Source organism: Sminthopsis crassicaudata, chromosome 4 (assembly GCF_048593235.1).
Source record: "Sminthopsis crassicaudata isolate SCR6 chromosome 4, ASM4859323v1, whole genome shotgun sequence".
NCBI lineage: Eukaryota > Metazoa > Chordata > Mammalia > Dasyuromorphia > Dasyuridae > Sminthopsis > Sminthopsis crassicaudata.
The window spans coordinates 75850863-75865331 of record NC_133620.1 but is presented as its reverse complement, the minus strand read 5'-3'; the positions used below and the strand labels follow the sequence as shown (position 1 = coordinate 75865331).

At 33.2% G+C, this 14469-nt stretch overlaps 1 protein-coding gene across 1 annotated transcript; it reads left to right on the top strand.

The window, feature by feature from the left end:
- Positions 1-4582: 4582 nt before the first annotated feature.
- Positions 4583-13637, top strand: PTGS2 (prostaglandin-endoperoxide synthase 2). The gene is made up of 10 exons (XM_074308607.1): positions 4583-4743; positions 5296-5412; positions 5515-5658; positions 6100-6243; positions 6851-7032; positions 8026-8109; positions 8299-8545; positions 9239-9525; positions 10050-10197; positions 10310-13637. The coding sequence occupies exons 1-10, from the start codon at positions 4683-4685 to the stop codon at positions 10717-10719; spliced, it is 1824 nt and encodes a 607-aa protein (XP_074164708.1). The 5' UTR covers positions 4583-4682; the 3' UTR covers positions 10720-13637.
- The last annotated feature ends 832 nt before the right edge of the window (positions 13638-14469 follow it).

Sequence of the window (14469 nt, the reverse complement as noted above, 5' to 3'; positions counted from 1 at the left end):
AAAAGTCTGCCAACTTTTATTTTAAATTATGGTTATATGCTTGGCTATAGAACTTGAAAGGGGACATAGACAGGATAATTATATAAACTGGTGATTTGTTTTAACACAGATGCACACATCCCCATGTTTGTGGCATATCCTCGCTGATATTTTTTGTTAAAGTCAATTTGAAGATGACAGAAAAAAAAAAAACTCTAGCAGCAATTGTGTTAGATGAATGTGAGTACATGTAACAATAAAAGTATTCATCAGGTATATTCCTAAACAAACCAAGAAATAAAGAAGAGATATGGAAAGTCATCTTTTTTTCCCCCTCTTTGTCTGCAAAGTAACAGTGATATCAAACCCAAATAGAAATGGTGGTCACTAATCATTACATAAGTATCCCTATAAGAAGCATATTTAGAAAACCACACTTTCACATTTTCTATGCTCTATTGCATTTTTATTCATTTTGTTAAATATTTCCCAGTTATATTTCAGTCTTGTTCAACTGCTGCTTGACACCTAGATTCTAAAAGTTTCAGTCCAAAAGAAGTATTGGGCTTAAATTTTTCAAGGAATGATTGTTGAATTTGGACACATTTGAAGTTATAAAAATTATTATTAATTTTCTTGTTAAATTATTCCAAAAGAATAATCTATCACAATTTGGACTTCACTATAAGTGTTCAGATATTACAGGTGATTTTAAGTATACAAGGAACAACCTGAAAAGATGAAATTATTTTGATTCGGTAACTTGAGAGAAATGTCTTTAAAGCACTAGAAAATCATCTTCATAGTAACTTAGAGAAAATTAATAAAAGTTCGCAAAATAAAATGGAGAAGTGAAATTCAAGAGAATTCTCAAGAAGAGTTTCAAAATTCATTCTTACAGGATCATTCCTATAAGTTTTAGGAATGAATAAAAGATGAACTGATGCTGAGTGAAATGAACAGAACCAGGAGATCGTTGTATACTTCAATAACAATATTATATGATGATCAATTCTGATGGATGTGAACATCTTCAACAATGAGATGAACCAAATCAGTTCCAATAGAGCAGTAATGAACTGAACCAGTTACGTCCAGTGAAAGAACTCTGGGAGATGACTATGAACCACTACATAGAATTCCCAATACCCCTATTTTTGTCTGCCTACATTTTTGATTTCCTTCATAGGCCTATTGTACACTATTTCAAAGTCTGATTCTTTTTGTACAGCAAAATAACTGTTTGAACATGTATACATATATTGTATTAAATTTATACTTTAACATAAGTAACATGTATTGGTCAACCTGCCATCTGGGGGAAGAGGGAGGGGGGAAGAAGGGGAAAAAATAGAACAAAAGGTTTGGCAATTGTTAATGTTGTAAAATTACCCATGCATGTATCTGATAAATAAAAATATTTTAAAATAAAAATAAATAAATAAATAAAATGACTGTAGACAAAAAAAAAAAAAGAAATGAATAAAAGAAATAGAGTTCATAAGTTTATAGAATATTTATATGTATTAGAGATATGTGCTTATATATTTTATAAATAACATATATTCTGTATAATTTAAAGTATGTAAACATTTACATGTTAATTAGTTAACATATACATACATACATATATCCATAAACACAGAAACACCACCACAAAAAGTATGTTATAGCTGCTACAGCCAAACTTTAATTTGAGTTTTTGCTGCAATTCTCTGCCTTCTTACCCCTCAACCTCAATCTTATAAAACAGTAAAGTAAACCACATAAAACTAGCCATAATGATGCTTTCATACTCCTGAGTCACCTTATGATCCCTTTCAGCAATTTGAAGTACTTTTCCATTTTTGCTACATAAAATGTTTCACTGTCTTGTTAACGAGTTTTGAAAACTTTTCAAAAAATTTTACACAGTCCCCCCATTCCCAGAAATTAGCTATCGATATAATTTTCTTGTGAAATGTATTAATCAACTGTGGTTTTCCTTTAGAAAGACTATTCAAATGTTAGATTCTGATTTGGTGAAAATCTAGTCTTCCCTTCAAGAAGTGTTTGCTGTTTTCATCTTCCTGGTAATTTACTACTATAACTGAATAGCTCCTATCACAAAAGTAACTCCAGGCCCCTAAAAAAGTATTTTTGATAAAAAAATAATTTGAGTAGTGACTCAAAAAAAGGGCGGGGAGACAAAGAGAATATGGTTAAGTACCACTAGATTTAAAGGCTTTGAGGTCAAGTACTATACCTTATTTATGTTTGAGTAAATTCATTTACCTATAGTTTAACTCAAATAGACTATTTGATAAGCTATAACTACCTAACAAATTAAATATTTTGGGTTTTGTCACCTGAGAATCCTATTGTAAATAAGTTTAAAGAGAATCAAAGATACAAAAGAATTTCTTGAAAATTTTCAGTAGAGAGCATACCATGACTGAGAGTTGGCACTGTGTATGATTGAGATAAGCCCTGAAGGTTCCAGCTCCAAAGAGTATTGTGTGTATCTAAAAAACCTGCCATGCAAAACTAATAAGTATTTTCCAGCATAAATGAGATGCTGGCCTCTGGACTAAATGACTAGTATTACACTGCCAGATGAGCTTTCCTAGTTCATAGGAGGTTAGATCTAGATTACACTAGATTATTTATTATATTTCCATCAGCATTTATTACATTGGATTTCCATCATGACCTGGGAATCAAATTCTATCATAGGCTTCTAGTAAAATGCTAAAGGACTAAGTTTTTCCCCTTGTTTTCAGCTCTATTTACTCTCATCTTTGAATTGTCTCTATTCATACAAATACACATAAGTCTCAATACATGAAGAAGTGTGGAGAGAAAAGCAGGAAAAAAGAAGAGAAAAGGAAAAGAGAAGAGAGAAGAGAAAAGGAGAGGAGAGAAGAGGAAAGGAGAATAAAGAGGAATAAGGACTGTTGGAACTGTGGTTTCATTGGAAGAAAGAACTCTCCTACGAGGAAAATTCCTAATACTAATGCTGATCAGAACCTTCTTTTCTGCTGTCTGATAGTCTTCCGGACTTAGAACACTGAGAAGTTACTAGATTTGGCCAGGATCACACAGTAAGCACCTTCAAAGAGGTGCTAAATAAAGTTACTGATGATTATAATACTCCGTTAAAAATTATTTGTGTTCCAGCTCAGAATAATAGTACTCCAGCAGAACCATACATGGAAGTTTTGTAATAAATATATGAATGAATAACTGATTTTTAATTAATAAGAGTATTTATTAATTAATATTATATAATATATTTTATATTAATATATAATAAATATTATCATAACTATCGATAAGAATATATATAAAAAGAATAATTAATTCTGGGATTAATTTTAAATTTCTAAAATAGTATTTAATTAGCTCTCATCTTATCAGGGAATTTATGAAAGGTAAAAAATCTTTATACCTGTGACCATCAGTGTCCTAAAAAAAAGGTAGATAATCTATAATCATAATTGCACTCAAATCAAACATCTATGCTACGATTCAGACTTATAGTTCTTTCATAGAGCCACATGTCCAGAAGGAGAGAGAGGGGGAGGGGGAAATTACCCGAGACAGAGACAGAGACAGAGACAGAGACAGAGACAGAGACACAGAGAGACAAAGACAGAGAGACAAAAAAGAGACAGAGACAAAGAAAGAAAAAGAGAGAGACAGAAAGATGGATCGAGGTGGGGAGAGATAGACATGTACAGAGGAATTTATTCATTACCTCTATTATTACCCTTATTACAGTTCATCATATAAACATTTACAAATTGTTTTTATTGGGGTAAAAGTTTTCTTCGTAGAGTACCTATAAATCCATATGCTTATGCATGTACATGTTTCTTTCATAAAATATTCTGGTTTAAAATATTGCAGCACTATTAAAATGAATCTTACCGTTCAAATACAGCAAATGGCTGCTAAAGGAGTGCATAAATGTCATATTACCTACACGTAAGGTACATTCACATACTGTTTTTTGCCTTTTGTCAGAAACATACAGCGTGCCCAGATAGGGTCACACATAATGGGCAGCTGGGGAATACAGTCACTCTCCCCCACCCCATTCCAAACTCAGTCCCAGCGCGGCATCCCAGACAACCCCCTGAGGTCTGGACGGATGCGGACCCCGGAGGATGCGTCCCTAGCACTGCGGCTCTTCAAGACGTACGCTGGCTGATAGAGGAGGATAGCAGCGCCGGAGAAGCCTTAGGTCCCTGTTGCGCGCCCCTTCACTCCAAGGTTACTGAGTCTGGGATTGCCGGCCGCCGGCTTTGTATGGCTCTTCCCGGTTCCCACTGGTTGAGGCTGAAGTTTTTCTTCCAAAGAGACCAAGGGAAAGGTCATTTGGGGAAGGGAAGGTATCTTCGCAGTCCGGGACGATGGGGGTGGGGGAGCATACACATCCCGTTAAAATTCTGATTATTGTGGTTAAGAGAAGAGTAAGCAGTGTCGCACCCCCACCTCCCACCCACCTACCTACGAGCGAGCTACGAACGGGGGATGCTTTCGCAACCAGCGGAAGCCGAGTCATCTCATCACGTGGGGAGCTAGATTGCTTTAAAATTGAGAGGCGGCCAGGCACTCAGCTAGTTACGAAAAGCAAGAGCAAGAGCAAGACCAAGAGCTAGAGTGACTGGAAAACGAGAGGACTTTCCCTACTGGCAATCGCTCCGCCCTCCGCCGTGATGATGAAAAGGATAGCATACTTGTTAATCGCGTCTGCAGCCCTAGCGCTCAGCCAAGCAGGTGAGTCCCAACACGCTCCAGGAGAGCTAGCAGGAGCTCTGGCTGCCCCTCTTTCTCTACCCTCTGCTGCCTGAATCTCTTCACTTTGGAGGGCATCTTACGTCCCATTAATTTTTTACCAGCTAGATTGCCAAAATATTACCACGTAAAGAAGTCTTTCAGCTGTTTGACTATGTCTTATTAAGGACAAGTCACTTTCCTTTGAAAAGGGTTCCAAAAATACTAGACCCAATCAAATTCGTTTTGTCTCGTTAAGATGTTAATGGGAAGAGAAAAAAAAAGGAAAATAATATATATGTAAGAATTTAGGAATGTCTTTTTCCCTCTAGAATGGATGCTGTAGATGCTACCCTTATTTAGACACAGACATTGATCTAAGTATAACTCAGTTATTTTCTAATGCAAATGGCACAAATTGCCATTTTCCCTTAAACTACCTCTGCAAGATTGTAATTGTGAAATCGGATTATAATATACTATACAACAAATGAATGAGATAAAGATGAGGCTATTGAAAAGAATGTTCACTTATTCAGCCTCTTTTCATTTTAGCAAACCCGTGCTGCTCAAATCCATGTCAAAACCGAGGTGTATGTATGACAACAGGTATTGACCGATACCAATGTGACTGTACCAGAACAGGATTCTATGGAGAAAATTGTACAACTCGTAAGTTTTCCTTTTAAGTTTCAATAATTTTGAAGTCATTCTCAGAGACAGAGGCTAAAATATTCAGTTGTTTCCTTTGTTATTTTCCTGTCACTATCACAGCTGAGTTTCTGACAAGGATAAAATTGATGCTAAAACCCACGCCAGACACAGTTCACTACATCCTCACCCACTTCAAGTCAGTGTGGAATATAGTCAACAATATCCCTTTTCTGCGGAACTTTGTGATGAGATATGTGTTGACATGTAAGTAACCTAGCTTTCCTTTATGGGCTCAGACAACCATAAAGAAACCTGCAATAGTATATATTACTAAATAGAATTTCCAAAAATATGTTTCCTAATTTTAAAAATGAAAATGACTGGAATGCACTAATCATAAGCCAGTTGAGCAGTGAATGTGTTTATTCTCATTTGTTTTATAAAAACATAGTTTCCTTTATTTCAGACCCTATATTAAAAGGTGCATTTTAATACTTTGTAATTCACTCTATTATTAGTAGAAATAGTCATTCAAACTTTTGGCCTAAAATTGTCATGTTTTAATTTTTGGTGATACTTTTTAAAAATAATTTATTTTGCCATAATAGTTAAAATCTGATTAATATTACTATTTCTGTAGATAAAACAGAATAAAAATGCTGCTTGTAGAAATGTCTGAGACATGATTTTCTTTTTAAATTTCAGCAAGATCAAATCTAATTGAGAGCCCACCAACATACAATGTTCATTATGGTTACAAAAGTTGGGAAGCCTTTTCTAACCTGTCTTACTACACTAGAGCTCTTCCCCCAGTGAGAGATGACTGCCCAACTCCAATGGGTGTAAAAGGTAAGACAAGGCCCTCAGATTCCATGAATTTGCTGTCATGCATTTAAAAATTTTCATTTGAGCTAAAAAATTAGACTTTGGAATACTATAAAGAGATTAGTTTGTCATTTCAAAAAACTATCATCCAACTCCAGTTTGCCATTCTTTTTAAAATGTAGATTGAAACAGATTTATCATTTGACATAAACCATTCAGATTAAGATTCAATATATTTGGGGGCAGCTAGGTGGCGCAGTGGATAGAGCACCAGTCTTGAATTCAGGAGGACCCGAATTCAAATTTGATCTCAGACACTTAACACTTCCTAGCTGTGTGACCCTGGGCAAGTCACTTAACCCCAGCCTCAAAAAAAAAAAAAAAAAAAAAAAAAAAAAAAAGATTCAGTATAGTTGAAAGTTTTGGAAAATTCCACTATTTAACTCTCCTTAGTTGGAATTGTCTAGTTTTAATGGAATCGACTGAAAGAATAAATGTAGTTTGCCAATTATATTATAGTCTTCTTCTTAAATTTGAATATCTAAAAAGAAAAGAATATCTTAGGAAACTGCAAACTTGGGTCTGCTTCCTCAAAAATATGGGATTATAAACTAAAATTTTTAATTTCTAGGTAAAAAACAGCTTCCTGAATCCAAAGAAGTTGTGGAAAAATGTCTTCTGAGAAGAAAGTTTATTCCTGACCCTCAAGGCACAAATATGATGTTTGCATTCTTTGCTCAACATTTCACTCACCAATTCTTTAAAACAGATCATCACAGAGGCCCAGCCTTCACAAAAGCACTAGGACATGGGGTAAGTCCAGAGGACAAAGAGTTAGATCAAAATTATGACAAATCACAGTAATTTAATAATTTCCCATGTTGATAAAAAATGTGGATTTCAATTTTAAGGGCATATAAAGTTTATATAAGCAATGTGTTTAATGCATGTGACCACTATCACAATTTCCACATCACTTTCTTTGATGTTCATTTTAGTGGAATTTTTCTATTTTTCACATTTTGAGGCTTGATCAAAAAATCTCTGAATTGCAAAGGCCATATAATTGAATGCTTATCTGTAAAAGAACTTCATTTACAACATACCCAATAAATTATTTTTCAGCCTTTGCTTAAAAACAAGTGAGAAGGGATATGCATTTCCCATCTTTATCAAAGTGGTCTTTTCCATTTTGGGCTAGCTTTGATATTATGAGATTTTATTTGGGATTTTCTTTAATTTGTCACTTTGCAACTTTTACCTATGGTTTCTACTTCTGCTCTTGGTATTTGTTTCCTCTGACTTTTCAGCTTAAAATTTCTGAACTTCAAGTGTATTCAGAATTCTAATTGTTATCCTTTAAAATTACTATTTCATTTGAAATCTGGATAGAGCTATAAATTATTCATTAAGAATTTCTGTTCAATAATATTAGTGAAGTCATTTTAAAAGTTTAGATCATTGGCTTTTCCCCTTTACTTATTTGATAATTCCTATGTAATTATGAAATAATAAACACATAAATTTGTGAAAAATAAAAACCATTAAACACATTTGACTTGTTTCTGCCTTCTGAAATAATTTAATCTATATTATAGATATTTATTAGAAATGAATTTCTCATGAGAAAATTGATTATTGAATTCTTAAAATACACATTTTAATGGGTAATGATTTAAATGACTGCATAACAACCTTAACAATCATAAAAATATATTAATAATAGTCTCCAAATTGATATTTTATAAGCAAGAAGCAACCCCATAAGCAGCAGTAAATTTAATTTTCCTCCAATTATTGTTGTAGGTTGATTTAAATCATATTTATGGAGAAAATTTGGAAAGACAATATAAACTGCGGCTTTTCAAGGATGGAAAAATGAAATATCAGGTATGTTTTGGTTAGAGAATAAAATTTAGATATTAATAATAACAGTTAAATTAGCACTAATATAATAGCAATCTTTTTAAATGATATTTTACACTAGCCTTAATAAGTTTCCCTATTATACAAAATTACCTTAAACTTTTAACACTCATTTTCTTCCTAACCTTTTGCTCTTTTTTTTTTTTCTTTTAGGTAATTGATGGAGAAGTATATCCACCTTTAGTGAAAGATACTCAGGCAGAAATGATCTATCCACCTCATGTTCCTGAGCATCTGAAATTTGCTGTTGGTCAAGAAGTATTTGGCCTGGTTCCAGGTTTAATGATGTATGCTACAATATGGCTTCGAGAGCATAACAGAGTGTGTGATATCCTTAAACAAGAACATCCTGAATGGGATGATGAGCAATTGTTCCAGACCAGCAGACTGATACTGATTGGTAAGTCATATCTTTGCATTATGGTATAAGTAATGATTGATATTAGCTTTCATATCTGGAAAGAAGAGTTTTGCTATATTAAGTTTATTTTAAAGAATCAAGGGGCCCCCTGCAAAAGAATATTATGTTCCATATTAATTTAAATAGAATACACATCCTGAGATGTTTTTTCCTGTAGTGATACATTCTTCTTGTTCATTAAATATTTTTTTCAATCCAGACTATGATTTTGCTGGTATAGAAAAGGCCCCAGTAAGGAAATTCCTTCTATGAATGTATCTCATGTTGTTAGTTCTCCTACTAATGCAACTGCTCTTCAACTTGTAGTTTTATAGAGAATCACCTCAGAAGTTGAGATTTACTCCAGGATCATATTACCAATTTGTGACAGAAGCTGTAATTGAACCCAGATTCCTTATAGATAGCTCCTGTCCTTTCTACCACATTGCCTGTCACTGCAGTAAATAGTCAATTTTACTCAGTAAAATATGAGAAAATGCATCAAATAACAAAGATGGGAAAAAGAATAAAGAAACCATCCCCAAAGTTTCTCCTAGGTTAAGGATCTTTGGTGTTTTCTGAGAGACAGAGAGAGACAGAGAGAGACAGAGACAGAGAGACAGAGACAGAGACAGAGACACTCTTAATATTTTGATTTGACTCTTTTGGTTTAATTTTGTTTTATATAAATAGGTGAGACTATTAAGATTGTAATTGAAGATTATGTCCAACACTTGAGTGGTTATTACTTCAAACTGAAGTTTGACCCAGAACTGCTGTTCAGTCAGAGCTTCCAGTACCAAAACCGAATTGCTGCTGAGTTTAACACCCTCTACCACTGGCATCCTCTACTTCCTGACACCTTCCAAATTGAGGATAAAGAGTATAGTTACCAGCAATTCCTTTACAACAACTCTGTATTAGTGGAACATGGAATTTCCCACATGGTGGAATCATTCTCTAGGCAAATTGCTGGCCGGGTAAGCAACTGGTTCAAAACTTGTGTAGTTTTCAAGATCCCTAATGTACATGTAGCATTATTCTTGTCTCCCATTATTCAAGGGATTATAATAAGTAATTACCTTTTCTATGTGATTACTTTGCTTCTCCTAAAATCAGAGGAAAAGTTCTCAAAGTGTTTAGTCTTTTTAGACTAAAATGAACTGGAAAACCATGAGCATTCAGATTTACATATCTTAGCAAAATGTTAATTTTTTTAAAAGAATTTTAATCTCACTACAGACATTACTAATTTGAACATTGATTTCATTTATGTATGATAAAATTTCTAAATTCATTCTCCACTGCCCCTTTAAAATAGAATTAAAACAAAACAGGGAAATTTCTTATTGTAATTTCCCTGTTTTGTTTTGTTTTATTTCTGAGAAAAAGAAAATGACACTTAGTTTTTATTCAAAGGCTGTGTACCGTGAATGTTCTCAAAATAAAACTGTGTTGTAATTTACTCAGTGTTTTCATTTATATCATTATTCTATTTCAACAGGTTGCTGGGGGCAAGAATGTGCCACTTGCAGTAAAGAAAGTTTCCATTGCTTCAATTGACCAGAGCAGACAAATGAAATACCAGTCTCTAAATGAATACAGAAAACGCTTCATGCTCAAGCCTTTTAGTTCATTTGAAGAACTGACAGGTAAAAAAGAAAGTAGGGTGCTGTTAAGTGACAATAATTGTGGAGATAGACATATAAAATTCTAGTTTGTGAGGTTTTCCATGTATTGAATCAGTCTTTTTCATCCTTACAGGAGAGAAAGAAATGGCTGCTGAGCTAGAAGCCCTCTATGGTGATATTGATGCTATGGAGTTGTATCCTGCTCTTCTAGTAGAAAAACCTCGTCCAGGTGCCATCTTTGGAGAGACCATGGTAGAAATGGGAGCACCCTTCTCACTCAAAGGACTCATGGGTAACCCAATCTGTTCCCCTGACTATTGGAAGCCTAGCACTTTTGGTGGTGATGTAGGTTTTGAAATTATCAATACAGCCTCAATCCAGTCACTAATCTGCAATAATGTAAAGGGATGTCCCTTCACTGCATTCAGTGTTCAAGATTCTCAACTCACCAAAACTGCAACCATTAATGCCAGCTCATCAAACTCTGGACTTGATGACATCAATCCCACAGTACTGCTAAAAGAACGTTCAACTGAACTATAGACACCAATTGAATATATTTATTTATTTAAGTAAAATATTTCTTTAACTTATCTATTTATGAATATTTGTGTGAAGTTCCCCACTTTATTTGATATCTTCTGTAACAGAAGGTAGTAAGTACTCCTCTGTTGGAGAAATAATTCATATAAATGGGAATTTTGTTTGTGATTTTTAAAAAAAACAAGTATTTCTTAAGTCTGAGAAGAAAGACTTTTTTGTTCTTTTTGATGACTTAGATTGTGTTATGGAAGAAAAAAGTGTAAGATATTTATTTGATCATTATAATTGCTATTATAATGTTGAAAAGCTCTGAATAACTACACTACCTTCTTAAAAAATGATATATATCGATGTAGCACTGAACTCTCTGAAACTCAAAGTGCTCTGCAAATATGTTTTCCAATTCAAAATCTGTATCACTTGGAAACATTGAAACATGTAATGAACTGAAAATATTCAAGCAATATATCAAACATCATAATCATGAAATTAAGGATGTAGAGCTCTAAGGGACTTCTGGACTCATCTGATTCAATACTCTCATTTTACAGATGAGGAAACTAACGCCCAGGGAAGTTAGATTACTTGCCTTGGGTCAGTCACACACTAAATAGCTGAGGCAGGATTTGAATTCAGATCCTGTAACTCTAAAATTAGCTTGCTTTCTACTGCACCATGCTAAATTAAAAAAAAAAAAGAAGAAGAAGAAGAAGAAGAAAGAAACCATTTTAGACCACCAAATTGAATTGGAAATCTTGGAAATTTCCTGGATAATGTAATTTACATTTCCTCATAATATAAAATCTCAGGTATCCCAAGATCTGAAGGTGCATAGGAAATTTTAAGTTGTTTTCATTAAACTGCCATTAATGATTGGAAAACTATTTGAACCATGGTAGAATCTTCCTTTGGAAATATCAAAATGGCAAGGCCAACAAGAGAATCAGCTGTGAAATCACTGGAAGAATAACTTGCTTTAAAATAGCACCTTTTATTTTAAAAAATATATATATTCGAATAATTTTTATATTACTACCAGTAAACAAAACATAGCAATATTTGGGGAAATTTTATTATAGTTTGTTTAGAGTAAGTACCAGCAGGACAAGAGAGATTATTTCTCCAAATTGTTGTGTATAACAGACAACACAATGTCATGTGCTTTAGACTAGTCCTGAAATACTTTCTCAAGCATTATCAATTACAAAACTGGATTTGGGCAGAAAACTGAGAAACTTATTCTTAATTTTTTTTTTTTATTTTGTTTTCTCAGATTATCTCATAGTTAGTTCTATTTAGTTGTACACATTACAAGTCAGCTTCCTCAGGAGTATATTTGATATTCACAAATTCATTATATCTTCTTAATTACTTCCATATCTTTTTGACTTGCATATCAGCAGGGACACCTTTTGATGCCCCTACCATCTACCATGTTTGCTGCTTTTTTCTTCAGATTTCCATTGAACAAGCATTTTATTGAACGTCTACTGTTTCCAAGTGTGGGGCTTGTGTAACTTTCCTCTTGTTGTCATATTGCCAAAGTAAATTTTCCTTTGTGTCTTCCTCATCTAATATTACATTCCCAATGTCTTATTTGGTCTAGTTGTTGTTCTCTTTTTTCCTTTTTTCTTTTCCTTCTTTATACTTTTATCTTTGAAACAGTCAATAGGACAGCTTCTCAGCTAAGCTTAGGACCTAAGGAATAGAAGAAGGGAAAATCAGAGCTGGGGCATGTGGGAGAAGATTTTTAAAGTAATGAAATGTCCTAGCTATACTGTGAGTATAAGGGCAAAGAACTGCCTTTATATAAAATCTTTTACACTAGTACCAATGATAACTGGGAAAAGGCCAGTAAATCAAAGGAAAAGCATTATATAAAAAGATACAAAGTAACCAACTCTGAATGTATTTTCAAAGAAGTCCCGAATGCTCTTCTAATGAAATGTCTTTTTTCTGTCCACATTTTACTAGTAGATAGATACTGTATTTTACTGATGAAATGTTATTGTTTGTTTTAATTAGAAATAATTTTCTGATAAAATTAATGATTTTTTTAAAATGTATTTTAAAAAATCATTATAAAGTGTGATTTTTTTTTAATTGCATTTAAATATATTTGAAAATTGCATTCTTATATGTGACTTTAATATTTTTGTTGGTCCACAATTTCTTTTTTTGAGAATTTATCTGAAATAATAATGCAAATCATTGGAAAATCTAATTCTATTTGCATAAGTGTTTTCAGAAAACACCATCAATTATGTAAAAAAGGTTCAGCTTTATTAGGGTATCTAAGACTGGAATATATATTTACCTAAAGGAAAGAAACAATAGCTGACCTCACTGTATCTTCAACATAATGATATCTAAAAATTTTAAAATTTTAGCTAAACATTTAAGCACCTTAAAAGCAAGATTTGCACCTTTTTTGGATAAATGCTATAATGTGTGGTTGTGAATGCTGAGTGCTAACATTTTTCAAAGCATAAATTCTGGCAACAGCTAGAATTAATGTTTATAAAAATAAGACTAAACTTATTTATCTTTGGGGAACTGGGAAAGTAGGGTACAACTTTCACAGAGGGGGGTAAACTCAGGGGTTTTGTAAGGGATTGGTTTAGGTTTATGTTTTTTGGTTTTATTTTGTTTTTTAACTAGAAATAGCAACATGTCTAGCAACATGATGTGTAGAATTGCCTTTTTCAAGAAACTTGATTGTTAAACTTTGTTTTTTTATACCAGAATGCTGGCTGCAGTTGGGACTTTTGGGATGATATGTATCCACTGTTTCTGTGAATTTTTAAAAAATGTATATTTAAATTAACTTATTTGAAAAAATCACTTGAAATGTCTCTTTATTTTTATATTATTTAAGAATTTTAATATGAGCTTCAGAAATAAACCTTGATTACCTCTATGTATCTCTGACTTTATTTAACACAGATTGGAGAAACCTCTCATTGTAATTAGGGCTACTATCCTTTTATGACATAAAAAAAAAAAAATCTCATGCTACACTCAAAAAAATTTTTCTACTCTCCTAGGGGCTAGTTGTTTGATGAAATAGTTGTGCTGTTCTTAGCCACATATAGGCTTGACCATTTCCTTAATTTCATACTCTTTGTTCAGCAAGTACATTGTAGAATCCTTTCTAAATTAAATATTATACTTACATAGGAATTCCCCAAACCATCTTTAGCTTTAACCCTCACCATTTTCCAAGTAATTAAGTCAATTCAATTTTATTTGATTTATCTTGATTTGTTTATAATGCTTTAGATCAAAAGACTAAAATAAAGATAATCTCTGCTCTTGAGCACCTTCCCTTTTTCTGAAAAAAAAACAGGGTAAATGGCAGAAAAATAGCAGGCACTTGAAATAAATATGTTAAAATTGAGTTAATCCTTTTTCTAGCCCATTCACTTCTCCTAAGTAGGCATCTTTTTCCTATTGCCTTATCACCGTCAAAAGACTACCATCATTCTTCCATTTTTTCTCTTTATTCATATTCAAATGGATCTATCTTATTGATTGGAAAGTTTCTTTCAATGCTGATCCCAAATCATCTACACCTGCCCATCTTTTGAGATTCTTATCCATGTCCCTGGATAAATTCACTACAAAGAGTATATATAATCTTCTGGAAGCCTTCTCTCTTTCATTTGAACTCAAGATGACATTACTTTGGCTATCTACCTATGATCCCTTGCCTTTGCCATGTGACTAGCCTTTTCTATTTTATCCTCC